The following is a 23,373-nucleotide window of genomic DNA, read 5'->3' as shown; positions in this document are numbered from 1 at the left end:
GTAATCTGATGATGTAATTAGAAGTTTACTTGTGCAGGTTGAGAGCTTCATATCTGAAAACTCTGGAGAGATAGCTACAAGGTTGATTTCATCAGCAGGATTGTCATCCATCGTCAGACTTCTCATGCATCTTCTAAGAAACAGTGATTTATATACTATATATATATATGTATGATTAATGAATAATACAATTTTCTTGACCGTAGTCTTCCCAAGTTTTCCATATCATGCATCCAAATGAGCACAGGATCTCTGGAGACGACAAGCTCCTGGCCAAGTCTGCGGTCCATCTTTGACATGATCTCTTCCTTTCAACACCTACCAACTTCATGGCCTGGTAATTCTGACATATATTAGAGGAACCAATCGCTACCCCCTTCGACCATTCCCTCTTCCTCCTTCCAAGTCACAGAACCATGAGCAAGTCCCACATCTCCCTCCTCTTCCTTGTCGCGGCCGCGGCTGCCTTCTTCTCGTCTTCGGTGTCTGCCTTTCCCTTTGACTTCCCTCCGGTGCCCACTGAGAACCCATGGATCCCCTTCAGGAACCTCTCCGGCTGCCGTTTCGGGGAGCACAGGCCCGGCCTCGCCGACCTCAAGGAGTACCTCAACCAATTCGGCTACCTCCCGGCCGCCCCCAACTTCACCAACTCCTTCGACGACAACCTGGAGGCGGCGATCAAGACGTACCAGCGGAACTTCGGCCTCAACGTCACCGGCGAGCTTGACGACGCCACGGTCGAACAGCTCATCGTGCCGCGGTGCGGCATGCCCGACATCATCAACGGCACCTCCACCATGAACTCTTCCTTTGTTCGCGGCCGCAACCTCTACGCTTACTTCCCCGGCACCCCCACCTGGCCCAGCGACAAAACCGAGCTCAAGTACGCCATCACCGCCACCTCCGCCGTCTCCATCGACCTATCGGTGCTGAAGACGGTCTTCGCCCGCGCCTTCGGCCGGTGGTCCGCCGCCACGACGCTGACGTTCACCGAGACCGACTCCTCGTCGGACGCGGACATAACCATCGGGTTCTACAACGGCTCTCACGGCGACGGCGAGCCGTTCGACGGGGTGCTGGGAACGCTGGCGCACGCGTTCTCGCCCACGGACGGGCGGTTCCACCTGGACGCGGCGGAGACGTGGGTGGCCGACGGGGACGTGACGCAGGCGGACTCGGACGTCGCCGTGGACCTGGAGTCGGTAGCGGTGCACGAGATCGGCCACCTCCTGGGGCTCGGCCACTCCTCGGTGGCGGAGGCGATCATGTACCCCACGATCAAGACGCGCACCAAAAAAGTCGACCTGGCCAGCGACGACGTCGAGGGCATACAGAATCTGTACGGGAGCAATCCGAACTTCACCGGCGTGGCGCCGTCGTCGACGGGGAGCAGCAGTCCCGAGATCAACGGCGGCGGCTTGGGCTCGATGGCGCGGTCCGCGTGGCGGCGGGAACTCGGATCCGCGTTGGCCGTTGTAGCAGTTGCCTTCTTGGTGTTTTAGTCAGCTGTTTTTTGTTTTCTGTTTTTGTTTTCTTAGCCACTGATTCATTGTCATTGATACTGTATTGTTTTGTTTGTCTTGTATAGTCATACATTATCGTCATTGACACACACAGATTTCCTCCGCTTGTGCTTATACAATGAACACATTTATCGACATGCAACAAATCGATAGGGTTCAGAGCAAAAATCCGGAAGAAAAAGAAATAATAATAATAATTGTGATGAATGCCGTGGTCAAAGATTAGCTTCGTCGACAAGTTATTTACAGAGAAAACGATGGCTTTCGTAGTCTATGTTCCGAATGCAGAAGGAGATCGGTCAGAACAAGCAAAGGACAACAAGTCATGCAATCTAGAGGTGAAGACCGGCGACACCTCAAAACCCCGTTGAAACGTAGCTGATTCCGTGTCGGCTTCTACATCGCCCTTTTGAGTTGTGTGGCGGAAGGAAGGAATGACCTCAGTTTTATGTTCCATCGATCGGTGAAGATTTACTACAGCTCTCGAACAAAGATTAGAAGTTTCTACAGTTGTCGATCTCCGTGTAGCCATCAGTTGACCTGTCCAAGCTGAACTCAAAAGAGTGCTCTGTCTGCTCCTTATTCGTCGACCCTCTCTTGCTCGCGGTCTCGCAGAACAGCAGCAGCAGCAGCAGCTTGAAGAAGGCTACTGTTCGTAGCTTGCGGTGGATCGATGGCGAGTACAGCGAGGAATCTCTATCAGTTGGTCTACTTACCTTCTGCTGTGTTCTTGGGTCAGTAGTTGCTGGGGAAGAAACAAGACCTCTAAAACCAAAAGAAATATTATAGATTGATACTGGTGTTTCGAGGTGGCTCGATACGGTACTAACGTATTGAGCGGTACATCAATGTTTACTCGGCTAAAACCAAAAGAAATATTATATATTGAAAGTTATGTAATACTGTACTGTATCGGTGTTTCGAGGTTGACTCGATACGTTACCAACGTATTGAGCGATACATCGAGATGTATCGAACGATACATCAAGGTTTACCGAACTATTTTCTCTTACCATAGTATTGTAGAACTGCTATATTATACCACTATAGCATTGTAGCACGGTCCGTCCGGTAGTGGACGGTCCACGTACTGATATACCGTCAGACTGATACATATCGTTCGTATCGGACAGTATCATTCGAAATTACATACGATTGAACCTTCAATAATATACTATAAAGCTATTATAAGATTAATATGATTTGATTTTTTAAATCAAATTCTTTGTGTGAGATTTCATGGAAATTTTGATTAATATTTTAATATTCATATTTTTAATTAAAAAAATAAATTAATATAATTTAATTAATTTTAAAGTATAATTTCCTTATATATCTTATCACATAAACCTCCGATAATTTATAATTTTCTCTTACCCTCTCTAAAAATCTCGAAGAATATTAAAAATTAATTATCTTATAAAACTTAAAAATTTATAATTTTTCACATTTTACACTCTTCTCACTAAAACTTAAAAATATAAAATATTTATAAAAAATCAAATCTTAATTATCTTATACCGCACGATCGATTTATTTGATTGATTGCAAATTATTTATCTAAATATAGTAAATATTTGCTATATTTACATTTATTCTTTTCAAAATATTTGTATATTTTGAGGTAGTAATTATAGATATTCTCAATAAATATAGATATTGAGAATATCTATAATTATTATTATTGCTTGATTTTAGTTAGCTCATATCATCCCAAATCCATAGTATAATTTCTATACTCTTTAATTATGTTTGTAAAGTAAAAAAGAAAATTTGATAATTTGAATATTAATTTGTTCAATTTTATAATGGTTCGATGTTCGTGATCTACGTCTACTTCATCGATTCTTCTTCGTCGAGATCAATTTTATAATAGTTCGATCGTCATGACCTATATCCACTCCGTCGATTCCTCTTCCGTCTAGACCACCGGCATCACCGTCGACAAACGATAAGATTATTTCGTTTCATCACAAATATGCTAATTTGAATAGTTAATGGATATGAAATCAGTACAGATTAAATTTCGTATCTATTATCGCTTCAAAATTCCTTTATTAACCCGCAAAATACGGCGTAGTTTACAACGTCCGTTATAATATTATAACGATTCGGCGACGAATATGTCGGTCTGCTATTTATTTATGCGTTTCTTGGTCGAGGGGGTCAGTCGGAGTCGGTCACGCCATTTTCCAACCGAAAGCAGCGCGGCGAAGACACCTCTCTCGCGCTCGCCAAGAAACCATGCGGGGGGGAGTGAGAGCGGCGGCCGCCATGATCTCAAGAGCGGCGACGAGGATTTCACGGCTCGCGAAGCCACCAGGCACCTCCTCTTCTTCCTCCTCCTCCCGCTTCTTCGATGCTGCCGCCGTTGATCCTTCGAGTGCGCACCTCTCCCTCTCGCTCACTCCCTTTCCCTAGGGTTCATCAACCTGCCCTGTGGTCGTTTCTTGATTTTGTTTTTGTTTGCTTTTATCTGGCAACGCAGGGCCGCGGTTCGATCACCGAACCCTTTCAAGAATTCGATTCCAGTCGTCGTCCGAACGGCCGCTCTACCAGTCTTCTTTTCTGCCGGCCATGTTCTTGATGGGCGCGTTCGGTGCCGGGGCGGTGCAAATATCTTACGCGGACGCCAGTGAGGTCTGTGCGTCTTTCTTGACATTTGCGAGGTCCTCTTCTTGGTTTCGAGCGTGTTTCTTGATGCCATGGTTCGGTGTTAGGAGGATTACAATACCCACGCCGTGGAGGATTCCTGGTCCGGTTCTGGTGGGGCGGATAAAATCGTTCGTCAAGTAAAGCAGCGGTTGGAGGAGTTGCTGCGAACCAAAGGAATGCAGCGTGGATCATACCCGGCCTTTACCGTTTCTGCAAAGGGCAATAAGGTTCGTATTTGATGCTTTTATCCTTTGCTTTGGTTGGAGGAGTTGCTGCAAATCTGACTCTCCCCCACACCCTGTACATTCTCGTTCACTGGGTTTGCCCTTTCTATGCTTAGCTTTGGCGTTTGTAGCCACGAGACTTCTCATTTGTTAATTTGATTTTTGCATTGTTGTTGTTGCTTCTTTTATTGTCTTCTTTGACCTATGCGATTCTTTCCTGAAAATCTGTACTTTTGCTATGCTCGTTGTTCCGAATGCCACTAAAAGGAGTTCTGATCGCACAGATTGGCTGGAAATGATGAATTGTATTATCCTGTCATGCCACTAATCAAGAACCAGTATTTGCTGGATGTCATTTATTATGGACCTACTGAACATTGACTTCACCATTCAAATTTATACCACCTACTGAAGATTGACTTTACTATTAAAGTTTATACTTATATGGGGCTAAGTAAATAGGAAATAGAGAAGGACAAGTAGATTGTTGAGAATGACTATAGGGACTGAATAAATTGCACATTATTAATTTTTCCTTTTTTTGTTGCTTTATTGTTCTAGTAAAATGTATTTATTTTGTCTCCAATTATCCTAATTATCTGAATTTTCTGGGTTCAATTGCATTATCATCTTTTCTATAAGCTTCAAGAACTTAAGTTACTTTAAATTTTGTCATGTAAAATCTCAAAAACATGCATTAAAGCTTCTTGTCATTAGAAAAATTGTCATTCTAATTTTAAATGGATCATAAAGCTTAAATAAGAGTCAACCTATCAATGCTGGGTCATAAAAGACCTTTAATTGTTTGGCTGAAGCCAGCACTGGAATCTCTCTTTTGTGTCTAGAATTATAAATGCATAACTGATCTAAAAAATGTATGGGCTAATGTTACCAGTGAGGTAAATTTTTATTCAATATATAGCCAAGTTGAGTTCATGCAGCTTTGCTATAGACCAATTGGCTATTAGGAATAAAATAAAAGGGTTTAAATTGAAAAACAATATGATTTTGCTGCAAAGAAAAAAAAAATATTTGTTGGGCTTGCCTCATGTCCTTAAGATAATCATCAACTAATTCACTGCATCAGAGAGAAACAGCAGAAGTCATTTTTGTCAAGTTGTTACAGAAGAGAACGGAGATAGAACAAGTGTGAGAGAGTAACAACAGAGTTCCATGCTGTTGCATAAAGAAAAATAAGAAACATACTACCATTTAGTCAATCATCATACAGCATAAACTCAGCCATAATGTTCTTTTCACGAATTGTAAAGACAAGTCACACGTAGACTCTTACACCTTCAACTTAAGAAAGAAATATGTCATTCATATGATTGATGATGTACGGCCTTTCATGGGTCACTCATTTGAGGAAGTCATGGGCCTATTATATCCTTTTTAAGAATTTTTCAACTGCTAAGTAAAATTTGTTTTTAGAGTAGATATCAGCTAACTGATCCAGTTGGTCGACATTGTTCTTTAGACTTCTCAATAAGAGCTCTGCCTGCCAGCCAAGTGGAGCATAATAAGTTGATCTTAAGAACTTAAAAAGGAGATGAACCTCTAAACAGTGCTATCTAGCATAAAACTGATCCCACTTGCTCGCTATACCCTGCCTCGTCAAGCCTATAAGAAGGGGAAAACTAAACTCTAGACATGATTGGAATAGCTGATCTAAATGTGCACTTTGAGTTCCATCTTACTTGATAAACAAACTCTATGCTTCAGCTATAAAATAGTTGTTTCTACTCTCTTTTCTCTCGCACTTGTGCTAATGATCATCATGGTTGGTCACCACCTTCTTTGGATGCTATTGTATCTTTGGCAACTTGTATTTGTCTTCTCCATCTCTGTTGTGTTGTTTATAATTATATACTTGCTCTTGATTATCCATTTGTTTCATGTCAATCACCTTCATAATTTTGTAATTTCATAGAATGTATTTTTGTAAGTAAATTTGAATTACAATTTTGCTGTTTTTGACATCACTCTCAAAAATCTAAAAAATGTTCACACCAAATATTGTAGGTTACAATCAAGTTCATAGTTCCTCCTGCATGTGAGATATCACACCTAATTGTAAATATTGTAAAGCACCTTGGTGAAACGGCTGAGCACTATGGTGGTGGCTCAGAAATGTTATTACGAGCTTGGGACAGGTTTGCTGAAGCAATAATCAGAGTTTCTTATATTGTGAGCTTCATTTTAATATTCCAGTTCTTCCCTGTTGGTTTTGAAGAATATATTTTCAAAAGTTGTATATAATCTACATGCAAGAAAGGGTTTCCTATGTACATTATATACTTGTACATGTTAGTTCAGAAATCTGAACACTTAGTTTCTTAGCAGAAAAAGGATAAATTTTTTAAGCATTTTAATTGAATTTAGGTTCAGAAATGTCCTAGACATGAAAAACGTATTTAATTGCAAAGTCCATAATGGCAGTCATTTAACAACATTTATGTCATAGACAGAAGGTGACATGACGCTATGATCATGAAGTCTTAGGATCTATGTTACTCAAGAAGGGATATGAATTTTGTTGTATTAAAAATTTTAAACTAATCAATGAATGCCTGTTTAATTAAAACTCAAAGATATTATAACAAACAACAACACACAAGGTTGGCCTTCATGTGTGCAGTAAATGAACAATTAAGTTAATAGTACACAAATTTGAAGACAATGAGTGGAGTATTAGTAATGAGGGAGAGGAGTAGAAATAGAATAAGATGCACAAATGATGTATTTTGGCCAAAACACATCTTACATCTTCTCTTCAGATAGTTCTTTTGAGGCCACCAATTATCCACTAATTCACCTACTTGAGGGCAAAGTTTGATTGCCTAAGGTTAAACCCTCAGTGAATAGTTTGTGGGCTTGAGAGATAGAACCATGGTCTGCAGTACCGAACTGTACCATCCGGTACGGGCGGTATGTATCGGTCCGACAGGTTGTCGGTACGCGGACCGCCTGTTACCGGTCCGAGTGCACTATAGCAATGTAGCAGAGCTACAATACTCGGCACACCTGAGTATACCGCTCGGTACACTTGGGTGTACCGCTCGATATACCGTACCGTACCGGTACCGAGCCCAGGTCGAAACACCGGTACGGTATGGTATTGCGAACCTTGGATAGAACTATACGAGCAATGCCTTTTTAAAAAATCCATAGGCTAACCTCTTTTAAGTAGACTATTATAATGGTGGCCGGAGACTGATTGGACTTGCATCTTGTTTCTTTTGCCGTGACCTATCATAGCTTGGTATTTTTGGTCTGCTTTTTTGTCCATGTTGATCATATGTTAGATACACATGCTTGCCTAGTCACCATGCTTATGCACCTGCTTGGCCCAAATACTATTTCACCAAGTAAAAGCATTAGAGGAACGGGATCTTCATGTATGAATTAATTACCCCAGCAACTTCTGTATCAATGTATGTCTTGACCCGGAATCTTGGACCACATACCTCTGCATTATTGACTCCAGCAACTAAGAAACACTTTCACATTGTTTCATACAAGTGATCATGTATGTATTGTCTACTTAAAGTACTATATATATATTATATAATATATAAGGCTAGGCTGAACTGAAAAGCGAGGAACACCATTTAACCTGGGTTGTTAAGTAATGTCCTTATGCTGCACCTCTTAAGCTTCTCTTCTCTTCTTCTTTTCTTCCTCCCCACCACCACCTCCTCCGCCTCTTATGGTTCTTGGTAGTTGGTACTTGGTACCATGATATATATCTAATTGGACAAATCTACTCTTAGATACAAGCTATCTAAATCTTTTATCAGTCATTACCAGTTAGGCATATAATATTTCTAATTGAATGAGTAAAGGAAGAACACTGGATTAGATAGCGAGTTCTTAAGGTTGTTAACCAAGTAAAGCATCAAGAGTTGGACACCTTAGAGCTTATACAAAGTACAAATCATGGTTTGTGGTGCTGTGATGACCAGGCATGTTGGCTTGTGTCAAATTGATATTTATCGGTTGGTATCAGTATCGATGTACCGTATGTCCATATACTTTTATATGGATAAATCCAAAAAGGGCTGAAAAATACATCAAAATTTGGAAAAAAAAACCATAGTTTAGGTTTTTTATGCTAATTCAATTTATTGGTCTTGAAATTAAATTTGGTACTTAAACATGCATTAATAAGACTTTATCCAATAAGCTTGTATATCATGTAAATACATGGTCAATCTAAAGCTATTTCTTCGTAATCGAGTCTTAGTTAATCATTAGTCAGTAATCAATCTTGAGTTACCAATATTCTTTATGCTAATAACATGACATGATAAAGCTAAATTTCATTAGGAGACAAATTGCAGACTTTGGGTTCAAGTCCCTCTTTTATCCAAATCAAGAGGTTTATGTTCACTAATTGTCAATTAGAGATTAAACAAGTTTAATAAGAATGAGAAAGAAAGCAAGGATGAGAGTGAGTTGGAGTGCATGGAAGAGGGGTGGGGATGGGGGTGGGGATGTAGGTGCTTTCATAAGACAAACAATCCCATTGGTCAATCTGACCATTGGAGGGTCGTGTTAATCTGATTGTTAAATTTCAACAGTATCGGTTGATATATGAGGAATACACGTTATGTTTCTTCCATTTTGGGTTGGTTCGCGTCTAGGCTAACTCTTGAACTGGTATGTATTGCCTCTTTCCTAATGTGTTGGGTGATATGACGGTCCATGGTATAAACCTCTATAAAAGATATCCAATTGGATTCCCAAAGGGCCAATTTTGGAGTATGTTGTTAATGACGTAAAGGCGTCATCGTGGACTTGAATTTTAAAACTGCTTGAACTTTGGTTTTCTATCAATGATTAAATAGTCAAAGATGAAACTGACTACAAGCGCCCAAATTTGGGTAAATTACAAGCCATATGCGTTTAGATGTGGGCCATAAGTTTAGCACTCTAGTGACTCCCTAACAGCCTTTAAGTTTACTTGTATATTATTCAAATATATAACTACATAAACCATAATATATTCTATATGTTATGTTCTAAATTGGCACCATCATATTGGAACTAGCAGTTTCTGTGAAATATGATCGGTAATGAATTTGATGCTTGTAATATTTAAATTTGAACTTGAAGTTGATTTAAATTTGAACTTATGTGTGTCTGAATCTAATACATGTCCATATATATTTCAAACAAATATAGCTTATGAATTTAGTATCCACTTTATAGTCATATCTGAATTTACATCATCTGTTGGTTGCAGAAATAGTTTTCCAATATTTGGTTGATTCTCACTCTTAAAAATGCTTCCTCAGTTTTTTAGTTTCATTATAATGCTTACTAGTGATAAAAAAATAACATTTTAGTTAGTTCTATTGAATCATCATGCTTTATTTTGTTATGTTCCTTATCTTAATTGTTAAATATCCTAACACATCCCTAACAGCGTTCAAGGGCCATAACTTTGGTAAATATTATATTTTAGTAATTAATTATATTTAAAAAAATAAATATTATTTTTTTATAAAAAAACTAAGTGGGTAGGGAAAAAAAAAACCAAAGAGATTGATAGTACTTAATTTAAAATTGAAAAGTTAAACACAGAAATGATATAGAATTATTGTTGATAAGGATCCTAAGAACAATGTTATATATGTACAATGATTTGGAGATAAAATTATAGTTTTAAAATTGGTCAAAGGACAATATGTTTTGAATGTCATTAGTGTTTATGCTCCTCAAAATGGGTTACCAAAAGAGAATATTTGAAAAGCTTAGATGATATCATTCAAGGAATAACCTATAATCGAAAAACTTTAATTGAAGGAGTTTTGCATGTTCATATAGGGAAAACATATGGTGAATATAAACAACCGCATGGGGGTTTTTATTATGGGGAGAGAAATGAAGATAATGGTATGATTTTGGATTTTGCAATTTCGTATGATCTTATAATTGTACTACTCACTTTAAGAAGAGGGATAAACGTTTGGGTACTTATAAGAGTGGTCTCAACTGTAGTTAATCTTTTTTTTTCTCATTAGAAAGGTAAATAAAATTATATGTAAGAAATGTAAAATTATACCTAATGAAAGTTTGATGAATCAATATAGGTTGATCGTATTAGATATTTGTTATAGAAAGTGAAAGAATAAAAAGATACTAAAAAAATTTATTAGGACTAGATGGTGAAATTTTAAAAATGATATAGTTAAGATTTTTAAGAATAGGATGAAAAGGGAGGTGACTTTGAACTTGTATGGGGATAATATTAATAGTATTTAGAGTCTTAGACTATGATGATTAATAAGATTAGAAGCTTGACAAAGAACCTTAATGAGACTAAAGGTAGAGGTGTTGCTTTAAGAGAGAGTTGTGATGGTGGAAGGAAGTTTAAAAAGAATTTGTTACTAAAAGATCATGTTTTAAAGATTAACAAAATTGTAAAATTGAGGAGAAATTTAAAAGATATATATAGCCTAAAAAGAGACTAAAAAGCAGTTAGTATGACAAAATAATAAAGCTTATGATGATTTTCATAATAAATTAGGTACTAAAGATGGTTAAAATGATACATATTGAATTGCTAAAGCTAGGAAAAAAATATAAGGATTTAGGTAATATTAGATGCATTAAAGGTGAAAATCAAAGAATACTTATTAATGATAATGAAATTAAGAAAAGATAGCAATATATTTTTATAAATTATTTGATGAACGTTCCATGTAGGACTTAACTTTAATGATAAATAATAATTGTAGATTTAATAATTATAGTTTTGTTTGTACAATTAGAGCTAGTGAAGTAAAAAAGTCTTTAAAAAGATGAAAATAGTTAAGAGCGTGGGACTTGATGGTATACTTATTGAAGCTTGAAAAAGTTTAAGAGGCATTAGAATAGATTGGTTAATTGGCTTATTTAACAAAATTATGAGACTTAGAAAGATGCCTGATGAACGGAAAATTTTTTTTGTGCCAATTTACAAGAATAAGGGTGTCATTCAAAATTGTTCTAATTATAAATGAATGAAAATCATGAGCCATACTATGAAACTTTGGAAAAGGGTAATTGAGAGTTGGATATGAATTGAAACAAATATATCTAAAAATCAATTTAGTTTTATGCCTAGAAGATCAACCATGGAAGCTATTTATTTATTAAGATAATTAATGAAAAGGTATAAAGAGAAAAATAAAGATTTGCATTTGCATATGGTTTTTATTGACTAGAGAAATCCTATGATAAAGTTCTTAGAGATTTATTATGTTAGATTTTAAAAAAGAAAGGTACATATACTAATTTTATTAATGTTATTAAGGATATGTATAATAAAGTAACTACTAGTGTTAGGCTTATATCAAGAATCCACTTTAAGTCTCTACCTTTCCTCATTGATAATGGATGAGCTTATTGGTCATTTACAAGATAGACGTATCTGGTGTATGCTATTTGCTGATAATATTATCTTAGTTGATGAGAGTCTAAATGGAATTAATTATAAAATTGAGTTATGAAAGCAATTTTTAAAAACTAAAGGTTTTAGATTAAGTAGGACTAAAATTGAATATATGAGATGCAATCTTAGTAATACTAAGAATGAATAGGAGACTACAGTTAAATTGGATGGATAAGATATTCCTTTAAATAAAAACTTCAGGTATTTTGGATCAATGATTCAACAAAATGAAAAGATTGATGAAGATATTGTTTATCGAGTAAAAACAAGATAGTTAAAATGACGATGGGCGATAAAAGTCTTGTTTGATCACCGGATACTTTTGAGATTAAAAGAAAATTTTATAAGGTAGTTGCGAGGCCAACAATGTTTTATAGTTTGAGTGTTGGATAGTTAAAAAACAACATATATAAAAAGTTTGCGTTACTAAGATGAGAATGTGAAATGGATGCATGGAGTTACTAAGAAAGATAGAAAAAAGAATATTTTTATTCGTGAACAACTAGGTTTTACTTTAATAGAGAATAAGATGAGAGAGAATGATTTAAGATGGTATGAACATGTGCTTAGGAGATCTATGAATACGGTAGTTAGAAGAATCAAAATAATTAATCTTAGTGGTAAGAGGAGAGATAGAGGAAGACTTAAAAAGACCTTAATAGGAACTATAAATAAAGATTTAAATACACTAAATTTAACTAAACATATGATTTTTTAAGATCTCAATAATAACAAAAGATCCATGTAGTCGATCTCAAACAATTGAGACTTAAGGTTTTGTTGTTGTTGTTCTATTATATTTATTCTCTAGCATACATGGAAATATTATAGCCTATTATTAACTTCCAAATTATTCAAGTATTGGTGGTCTTCTCATACTTTCTACTCTTTGTTTTCTTATAATCATATGAATAGTGGCTTGGTCATCTGGTGAACCATGTTGCCTACAACTTTTGTTAAATCTCATTTGTTACCTCAAGTGCTTTCTTTATAGAATTACTATTGCAGTGCAGCTGCGTGGCAAATAACTCTTAGTTCTTCAGAAAAGGAGGGTGATCTCTGCATCATGTTATTCGAGACTCTACTAGATTCTGAATATTGTGTCAGTAGCTTTTGATCTTGGCCTCTATTTATGTGTTTGCATGCCTGTAATAATTATTACTCTGTCTCTGAAGTTCCTGTTTAACTTTTGCTTATTAGGAGATCGAGTTTATTAAACAAGGCAGCTACAGTTTCAAAGAGCTTGAAGCTGTGGTTAGTGCATTAAAGTTAGCTGGCGAGAGGAGTAATATTAAAAAATCATCAGGGAGGAACCCAAAGGTATTCAAGAGAAATGATAATTATGATGCCAAACAGCTGGCTTCCGTTGAAAAATCAGTGTCTGCTCTAGAGGGCATGGGTGTGAGAGTATATGGACTTGATGAGACTTCTAGCTTTCCCTGGGATGGTACAATATCCTGGGAAAACATTGCAGGATATGATGAGCAAAAACGGTAAGTGTACTATGAATTACATATAGGGGTTTATCTCAAATGGCAGTTTAATCTTTAACTAGGAATTCATTTGCCAATGTTACTTATCTTGCAAGATACATAATCCAACTTCTCTTGCTATGGTACTTTCCCTGGCTGTCCCAGGGCAGGGATTTAAAATAATCAACTATGAGCTATAACAAATTATGTGATTTAAAATAATTCAGATGGTTGAAGTTATGTGATCTTATTGGTGATCCTGGCCTGATTAGAAATAATGAGTTCCTATTCCATTTTTCTGAATTTTTACCTGGCTATAGTCTAAACATAATATTTGCTGTTTTATTTTGGTCCGTAGCAAGTAGTTTTGATTGTTAGTTCCAACATACATACTATTCATCTTGAGTTCACTTGTTTTAAACCTATTTTGGATATTTTTATCAACTACCCTTAGGAGATTCCATCTCTTTTGTTCTCAGGATGTTTTAAAGCTGTGCATTTGCATTGTGAAGTTATCATGAATGTAAATATTCCTCTTGGTATTGCCTCAGTGTTTATCTGATTCAAATTTGAAAATTATTGTTTGTATACTCTAATTTACAATTGTCTTATAGATGATGTTTTTGTTGGACATAGATCTTTGTTCATCTTGACCCAGTGTCCTTCTTGTTGAATAATCTGGTAACTGGCTTTAGGCCAGGCCTTCTTGACCCAACATACAAAGACGAGCTAGTATTTTGGTGGCTTTTGTGTTCTTTAAGATTTGTTGGTTCACAGTCAGAGGCCTTTAAAAATTTGAAAGATGTAAGGCTGTTAACTCAGGTGATTTATGTGGCGCCTTCTCATCCATGAAAGTTTTAAAAACTGAGTTGTTTCTGTCTGGCAAATATCTGTCAATAATATCATAGATCCACAGCCAATAATATCTGACAAACAGAACTCTCATATCGACAAATATCAGTCAATAACATACACATGACAACTTTACCAAAAAAAGGAAAATAGAATAACATTTTCTCTGTGATGTGGGCCTGGTCTAGGCTCTTCTGTCCATCTCTCATGGCAATCTTTAGTGATCGGTTGCTTCATTGGTGACTCTTAGGCATCCTTCCCCTACCTTCAGGTTGCACTTTGCCCCCTCTTGTCCCTAGTTTGTTCCTCTTGTCCCTAGTTTTGATGCCTCTACTATTATCACATTTCCTAATCTGGGCAGTACAATAAGAACTTTTAGTGAAACATTTGAAATTAAAAGCCTTGTTTATCTTACCTTGTTTGGCAGTTTAGTGATTTATTATATAAATCCATAAAACTGTTACTAGTTGCTATTAAGTATCATTTTAGAGCAGTTTTCTATCACCTGCAATTTAGAGGCAAAAGTAATTTATAGTAAGTATGTGAATAATTGTGATATAGGTTTCTCATTATCTTGGCAATGTTCTTAACAGACATGTTAGATGTATCTCAATATGAATATGATTGGACTTTGTAGGGAAATAGAGGATACTATACTGTTGGCATTGCAAAGCCCTGAAATATATGATGAAATTGCTCGTGGAACCCGTTGTAAATTTGAAACAAATCGCCCAAGAGCTGTGCTTTTTGAAGGCCCACCAGGTTAATTGCTAGATCCATCGTATATGTGTGTTACACAATCCACTTACATAATTCATGTTAATGGTGACCATGAGTCGATATCTGGTTGAATTCTTTTTGAATTGATTGGCTTCATATTTATGGATACATGTAAGTATATTGTATTTGACTCTCAATTTCCATCATAATGATCCTGCAATTTTTTTTAAAGCATTGATCTTTTTTGAGTTGGGAGCAAGTTCTGCATAAGTGTTAATCATGTAAAGGATCAAAGTCTTTGCTGTTGTGGAATTTGAGTATGCTTAATTATATGTATTGCATATTGATTGTATCAAGAACATGGAAGTATCAGCCTATCAGGAATTGGTTTTAATGTGTAATGAAAAGTTTGTGTTACTTATTCTGTACACGATTTCGTGTGCGTATTGATTATATCAACCAACATAGATGTGTCATGAGTAGGGAACACAATTTCGTATTGATTGGTCTATGCTGATCGGTGTTTATCGGGCCAGATTTGTATCGTTACACAGACCTGATCCGTTTTGGGTGGTTCGTTCTGATTTGATTAAAGAAATATTTAGTTTGAACTTTACAAACCCCTAAATGTTTTAGGTCTCACCTAACTATCCCTGTATGCGTTTGTCTGACCATTGTCGTTTGCTGCCTATCACTTGCTGTGTGATGCTTGCCTCCTTTTAGGTACTCCTCTGCATCTTTACTGTCTTCTTGCTTCATTTGCTTCTTTCTTATGTGTAATGCGGAGGATGTGTGAAGCTCAAATAGCCACTACACTCATGCTAAGAGAAGACTATGTATAAGGGTTGATGACAATTTATATGTTTGAGATCGATTTGTTTATTTCATGGAGAAGTTATCTTATGATTTAAATTTTATATTCTTCTTATTGCCCATAGCTTTATGTTACATTATTCATTTCTTTATGGTATTTAACTATTTATTGGAAAACCACGTACACTTTGGTCTTTTCATCCTTTTATTTTATCTGATGACTATTGGTGACATGCAATATATGTAATATATTGTAACTGGTGTAGATCCATCATGAACACATTCTTTCGCACTCAAAAAAGGATATTTCAAATATACCTCTGATTATTGTTTCTAACACTTGGTGAGTTGTCCATTTATCACTATTCTAACAATATGTTTGGTATATTATTTTGAATACCAGGAACTGGGAAAACTTCTTCTGCTCGAGTAATCGCTCAACAAGCAGTATGCCATCTATTTCTGTTTTAGCCATCTGCTCTTTTTCCAGAGTATTGCCCATTCAATATTCATTTTGTATTTCTTGTTAATGGTGATCTTTTTGACTTCTTAACATATTGGTTTCTGCATAAACATTTTTTTAATGTAAAAACCCTAAATTGGATTCTGTCGGCATTAAAAGGATTTCGAATGAGTTTTAACTGACCCCCAAAGTTTATAACATAAGATGTTTAATTCCTTACCTAGTGTTGTGTTTTGACTTTCTAATTTAATTAGCAACGAAGAGACTTCTTCATTATCCTAGAATAGAATGTTTCAAAAGTTTAGGGCCTTGGTCTTAATTTGGCTCACAGCATGGCCCCAACATCTAAACTAAGCCAGGAGATAATTGATCTTAGTCAAGATGTATTAGCTCCCAACTCACTCCTGCCTAAGGAGAGTACTGGTCCTATTCGAGTTAGGAATATATTTGTATTTTTATTGTTTTGAGAGATGAGTTTGGAAGCCCTCTTTATGTTGATTTTTAGTCAAGCTAGTATACAAAAGCTGAATATGGTTGTAGACTAGTGTCTTGTATTCTGAAAATTTTGAAGTCTTATTTGAGAAAAAGAAAATCCAGTTATGGGATAAAGATTCTTTATGAGTTCATAGTTTTACTCTTCATCATTCTTTTTTTTAATTTACTCTTTATCATTCTTCACTTCTGTATTTCTCTGTTCTATTCTCTCTTGGAGGTTTTCTTCCCTCAAAGAATGGTGATTGATAAAAGCATCAAATCCCGAGTTAAAAAGCATTCGATTTTAAAAAACTGATGTTATGTGAATATTTGAAGTTGAAATAATGACTTGCTTACGCCGACCATATGCTACAATTTCTTCTATAAATGTCCTTTTCTATGGTGCCTCTGTTTTGTTTATAGTTATTCCCTTTGTTCCATTTCAGTTTACTGCTTGAATTTTATGATTTTCTGGCCCTGTAGGTTTATCCTATTAAGATGATAACTTCCTTGAATGGTCCAGCTAGCAGAAATAGATCAGTCAATCAAACAATGAGGACATGACCTTTGTCTTCTTTTTTTGACAATTCCAAGATGGCTATTTTAGAGCTTTTTTGGGTTTTTTTTTGGTGACAACTCAAAGACCTCTATGTCTAGGATGTCTAATTTGTACTTTAAACCGCCTCCATTAGAAGTTTCTAGTCATTGAGATGTTCGTTCTCAGAATTATATGGTTGGCTATAACCCTATGATTCTCCAAGAAATGTACCCTGATTTTAGTTAGTGATTTGAGGCAAGAGGGTGCACAGAAAGTATAATAATTTAGTAGCTTAGTTAATAGTAGAAAGATCTCTCTCATTGGTTTTATTCAAGTATAATATGTATGTAAGCTCAGAAGTAATATATATGGAGGGAAAATGATTATTCTTCATGTAGGTAAGTGCACATACCTTAATCTTGAAGTTTGAATCATAAAAAATCCATATTAGTACAATGATCTCTGTTGACCCTTTTTGTCGTAGCCAACATTGGAAATGTTAATCTGGAGATATCTTAGGATTTTTATGATTAGTTATAGACCTTCAATCATCTAAAACATTCTGGTTACTTTATCGATGGATGTTGCCTTTCAGCAAAAGAACAAATTTCTGGGATTATGTACTTGAAAAGGATCTGAATGAAGACTAACAATATGTAATCCAGATTGGGGTGTTATTTTCATCTCGGTTGCAAACAAGCAAAACACAGTCTACTTCATAGTTATGTAACCGAGAGAAATTGCTGAGTATAACCAAATTGGTTTCTGTGTAATATTTCTGTAATTTAGACAAAATTGTTAAATATATGTTGAAGAGCTATAAATCTGCATTATTCAAGCCATCTATTTGTGATTCCTACTCTTTTGATTTCTGATTGTTTTTTGTTGCTTTTGCAGGGCGTTCCCTTGCTATATGTGCCGCTAGAAGTTATAATGTCAAAATACTATGGTGAAAGTGAGCGTTTATTAGGGAATGTGTTTTCTCTTGCTAATGAACTTCCAAGTGGAGCAATAATCTTTCTTGATGAGGTACATATCTTCATTTCTTTCACATTGAATCCTAGTTTATAAGTTACTTAAAATGCCAGCATTTTGTCTTCATCCTTCAAATGAGTATGATGTTACTGGATACTTTTCAGAAAGTAGAAAATACTTCTTCGTAGTAAATTGTATAGTCATAGTGTCTAACTTCAGATAGCAAAAAGAGAATCTCGTAGTTACACCTACAAGTAGTTATATTTTCAGATTTACCCCATTAGAAGTAAGCATTGCATATGATACCCAATTACCCATTCAAAAATTAAAAAGTATGATTTATTTTTGGCTATATATGTATGTTAAGATTTCTTACATAGATTTTTTTCGTTGATGCACAAAAGAATTTTCAAGTACTTCTTGAAAGAGTGTCTATGACATTTATCAAATTCTAGTGGGATGTTTGTGTATCTTTAATTTTCTGTGGCTAAAATTAAAATTCAATGGATATAGGATACAAATGAATATAGCATTGCAATTAATAATTCCACTGGGATTAGACATGCTGGGTGCACAACTTATTATAAAATTGCATTGAGGAAAAAGGCCATTCAGTTATGAAATAGCATGCAGGTGATTAGACATGCAGGGTTGCAGTGTATGTTGTTGGACATCTTAATTTAACAGTATACTCCTGTTCATGTAGGTTGATTCTTTTGCTGTTGCTCGAGATAGTGAGATGCACGAAGCTACCCGTAGGATTTTGTCAGTGATATTGCGTCAGGTTGGTTTTTGTGTATTGATTTACCATTTGCTTTGTCATTCAGAAGAGCCAGGCAGGAGCTTCTTTTTTAGCCCCTTTTCGTTGTCTTTGTGTTGATTGCTTTCTATTAACCAGCATTGATAATCATTATCCATGTTTAATTGTAGTTCTGACTAGGATGAATAAATCAAAAATGCTATTCTAGTAGAATAATTTGTGTAAATAGACACATGGTTGAAGTATATAAAAATATGAGAAATGTAGTATTAGGTGTCCTTAAAAATTTGATGCTCGTATATGTCCTGAAAAATAATTAATTTCTTTTGTTTTCTGTAATGGTTAACAAGCTTCATCAGCTAAATTTGATGCTTGGTCAGAAAAATTTTTTTTTTTTTCCAAATGAACCATTATTATGCCCACCAATAAGTGACATCAGTTAAACAAGTGCATGCCATGCTGGTGATCAGTAATGATGTCTAGCTGATTAAGTTGGAAAACTGCTGGACCTTGGATTAGATTGTGTTGATCTAGTTATGATGATTCATAGTTCATATGACGTAGTTATACAAGGGGACATTAGTGAGAAATTTCATCTTCATAGTTATGTAGTGCAAGTTCTTTTTCTGTCTCTCAATGGTACATTGTACTTGCTGTGTGGCAAAATCGTACAGTGGTAGATGAGATACCATGCACACCAGATTTTTAATCATGAAAATCATGCATCATCAACAACTTTGGTTTGCGTCCCAATGTTGATAGATCGATTGTCACAGGATTATTATATTTATTTTTTTTGTGTTGATCTCAACTCTAGCATGTTAATTGGTTGCCTTCCTACCATACCAGTTGACACTGTATGCTAGATCAGAGGCACTTAATTCTTTTCATTAAAATATAAAATAAGAATTTATTTCATTTTGCATATCAGCATGATTTCAGATATTTCATTTTATATTTTTTCATAAACATTTTCTTTAAGTATTTTAGTCTCTTGCCATTATGCATACCTGTACCTTTTCAATGTACGTCTGGCAAAGTGTGCTCCTGCTTGCTGTGAACAGTTTTAATTGACCTTTTCACCAAACAAAAAGCAGCCTATTAAGCAACAATTTGTAAGGCTTGTTCCCAAGCAATGTAAGATTGAAATGAAACCTTTGCAGCACCAGCTTCTGCCCTCTTCTTCACCTACTGTTTCTTGTCTATGAGATACAATGGAGAAGTAATACTATGATAGGGCCCATGACTTTAGTCAGTGGGACCCTCTAGGAATTTGCAGATGATTGGTGTACCTTTGTTGCTATTAGTTCATGTACTAACTTTTCTTGTTACAGCTTTGTTTGGCCATGTGGTTTTTCTTGAAGAGTATACCTAAGCATCTAGCTATGTCGATTAGTAATTTTGGTTTCCCTTCCATCTTATGCTGGCGAAAGATTTTGTGAGTGACATGTCTTTTTATGAAGTTGCTTGAATTCAAGTTTCTTTGTAAAGATACCTAAATATTACTTTTGACTCTCATGGAGATTCTACTGTTCTTTTCATTCTTGATTTATGGAAGATCTTCACTTGTTGTTATCTCTTTTACTATAATTTCTTACTTTTTATCTTTAGTCTCTCTTTTTTGGGTTAAAACAAGTTTACTAAACAGATTAGCATGAATTCAATAAATATGTCTGTATAGTGATCTAGAGACTGCTTGATTAATATGTATGTGTACTTGCCCGTCTTCATTTGTCTCCTTGCTGAATTAGAAACTCAAATATGTATATTTACATAGATGGTCATGTGCATACACTTGTTTAATGGTGGTGGAGTGTTCAAATTCTGATTTCTGCTTATCCTGGCTTGGTTTTTGTACCTTTTTTCCACAACTTTCATGGAAACAAACTCTTTGATTGTAGGGGATATGGATGTGATCTTAGATACTGGACTGCTTCTCCTCGGTAGAAGTAATTATCTAACAATCAGTTCTGTGAGGTCTTGGATTACTTATGGTTGATTGAAAATACAGATACCTTGATTTCTTGTTGTCCTTGAGCGTAGATCCCTGGTTGAAAATTTTCACTGGTGTGTCTACATCTGTTAATTCTGTTAATGCCATTTGATACTATTAGTTGGATGTGGTATTGTATGTTTGGACAATTTCTACCACTGTTGAATTCTCTTTAAGACATAATTACTTAGTGACTGATGGGAAAAAATATAGAAAATGAAGTATCAATGCAATGGTGTAAAAGTTATGAAAGAAATCTTGGTCAGTAGTGCCATTACAATACTCATGTAAGAAATCTTGTCAGTTTTTTGTTCCAAACAAGCAACAATGGTCATGATAATTCTGGTTAAAGATTATCACTGTTTAAATGTCTTTTGGTCCCAGTGGCCAATTTGGAAATTTGGTTTTTAAACTTTATTTAAAAATTATTTAGTTATCATACTACTATTCTGCAGCTGTATGTCCATGTTATTAAAGCAGTTGATGCATATTATTATTATTATTTTTCAGATTGATGGTTTTGAGCAGGAAAAGCAAGTAGTAGTTATAGCTGCAACAAATAGAAAACAAGACCTTGATCCTGCTCTCATTAGGTAATAGAATTTGGAAATTTTTGTATTTTTAGTTAAGTTATATTTTTAATCTTTCTGAATTTTTTTCTTGGTAGAAGTTTGATTAAAATAGTAATTAACAGTATGATGAGTTCTGATTCTTAATTTGCCATCTTTTCTTTCAGCCGCTTTGATTCATTGATTTCGTTTTCCCTACCCGATCAAAAAACTCGTGAAGAGATAGGTGCTCAGTATGCAAAGCATCTACTGAAGACTGAGCTAGTTTTGTTAGCCTCGGCTACCGAAGGGTAATGTGAAAAAATAACTTTTTTTAAAAAATTTTTTAAACTCAATATCTTACTATGATCATCTATTAGGATTGTCAAAATGAATTTTGACCTCTGCTTTACTATGATCATCTATCAGGATCTTGTGATGATTGATAACCCCACCATTAAGGATCAACATCATTCATTATGGATCATGGATATATACCTATATTTTATTCTCTATATGAAATTTTAAATGTATTCTTACTACTACTTTCTCTTTTTATTAATACATGTATTGTTGTACTAATTTGTACATTGTATAGGTGGTACTTATTTTTCTGATGGATAACTGTATGCAAACATCTTATAAAGAGTACGACACCTTGGACTAAAGAGAACTGTGGCATAAATCTGGTGAACTAGGTCAATACAGGTGGACATCTCTTTGTGATAGATCTAGTCCCATACCTACACACTCTTGTAGTAGGATCACTGGATTTATGCAGTGTTGTCAAGAGGTGTCGGGCTTTCCTAGGCATTCGAGTGAGGCAAGGCAAGCACTGAGCACCTCTCAATGAACCTAGACCAGGTGTCGTCTGGGCAGGTGCCCAAAGTCAGGATTTGGGCAGCTCAGGTTCTCACTTGGTCCAACTCATCTGTTCACTGGCTCATTCCACTTGAATCGAGCTTAGATCTAGCTAGATTGAGAGAATTGGTTTGGTCAAGCCTATCAGAGTTGATGAATTGTTTTGAAGTTTACAGCTCTCCCCCTCCTGCAAATTGTACAAGAAGAGGAGTGAAAACCTTGATCTGAGTGAGAACTCAAGAAGTCTTTGATTCTCAAACATGCTTATGAAATGCACTCTTCAATTGTTCTTAATAAGATCAACATTTGTCCTCTTCTGGGTGTTCCTTTTGCTTATAACCTCCAATATAATGTTAATCTTATTCAGCTAAGCTTTATGTTTCCCTTTTAATGGGTAGGATGTCTGGAAGAGATATCAGGGATGTCTGTCAACAAGCAGAACGGCATTGGGCATCAAAGGTACATCTCTAATCAGGATACTTGTCTTTGCTGTCGTTCAATACTTGGTGTAAATTAATGTTTGTGGCAGCGGATAAGAGGCCAAGCACCAAAAGATGCTGAAGGGAGTGGGAAACTTCCTCCTATCGAGGAGTATATTCGGTCTGCCGAGCAGCGGCGTGAAGCTGTGTTAGCGACCACAATAGGAGGAGGGAGTAATAGCTCTAGCTTTGGATGGAAGCCCTTCGCACTAGCATGAGAAGTTGTGATTTATAAGTTGATGAAGTGTGAGCAAGATTTTCCCTGAAGAGTGTCAATACATGTTTAGCTTTCATAAAAATGAACTGAATCATATTTTTTTATCTTTCATCTTACAATCATTGGGAGGTATCTTTCATAAGGTATGCTTTTTTATTTATTGGGAGGTCTTGGCGACTTCAGGTTCGACTTTTCAATCAATGGAAAAGGGACTTCATGGAGCTTTTCTGGTGTAGCAAGAGAGTACCTACCCAATGGGTTGCTGCAACATCATCCTCTAATGGACTGTTGCTATGTCTAACAAGTATAGACGTATAGCGGTCCGTTCCAAAATAAAGACTTAATCATTAGATTCATCCTCT

At 35.8% G+C, this 23,373-nt stretch overlaps 2 protein-coding genes across 3 annotated transcripts; both read left to right on the top strand.

Moving 5' to 3' along the window:
- Positions 1 to 265: 265 nt before the first annotated feature.
- Positions 266 to 1,625, top strand: LOC135617614 (metalloendoproteinase 2-MMP-like). The gene has a single exon (XM_065118019.1). It carries the CDS (start codon positions 417 to 419, stop codon positions 1,500 to 1,502), a length of 1,086 nt encoding a protein of 361 aa, XP_064974091.1. The 5' UTR covers positions 266 to 416; the 3' UTR covers positions 1,503 to 1,625.
- Positions 1,626 to 3,701: 2,076 nt separating this feature from the next.
- On the top strand, positions 3,702 to 23,171 carry LOC103992340 (uncharacterized). 2 transcript variants are annotated; one of them, XM_009411984.3, is made up of 14 exons: positions 3,702 to 3,906; positions 4,012 to 4,163; positions 4,244 to 4,405; positions 6,428 to 6,558; positions 12,855 to 12,948; positions 13,047 to 13,339; positions 14,808 to 14,932; positions 16,107 to 16,150; positions 18,076 to 18,207; positions 18,860 to 18,937; positions 21,417 to 21,499; positions 21,643 to 21,765; positions 22,714 to 22,774; positions 22,845 to 23,171. In XM_009411984.3, the coding sequence occupies exons 1-14, from the start codon at positions 3,768 to 3,770 to the stop codon at positions 23,010 to 23,012; spliced, it is 1,785 nt and encodes a 594-aa protein (XP_009410259.2). In that variant the 5' UTR covers positions 3,702 to 3,767; the 3' UTR covers positions 23,013 to 23,171. The 2 variants fall into 2 exon arrangements, with proteins under 2 accessions (XP_009410259.2, XP_009410260.2); XM_009411985.3 differs by lacking the exon at positions 12,855 to 12,948 and having other exon boundaries at positions 6,428 to 6,592.
- Positions 23,172 to 23,373: the final 202 nt, after the last annotated feature.

This window comes from Musa acuminata, chromosome BXJ2-7 (assembly GCF_036884655.1).
Source record: "Musa acuminata AAA Group cultivar baxijiao chromosome BXJ2-7, Cavendish_Baxijiao_AAA, whole genome shotgun sequence".
Taxonomy (NCBI): Eukaryota; Viridiplantae; Streptophyta; class Magnoliopsida; order Zingiberales; family Musaceae; genus Musa; species Musa acuminata.
The sequence above is the reverse complement of the archived record's forward strand: the minus strand, read 5'-3'. Positions and strand labels throughout refer to the sequence as shown.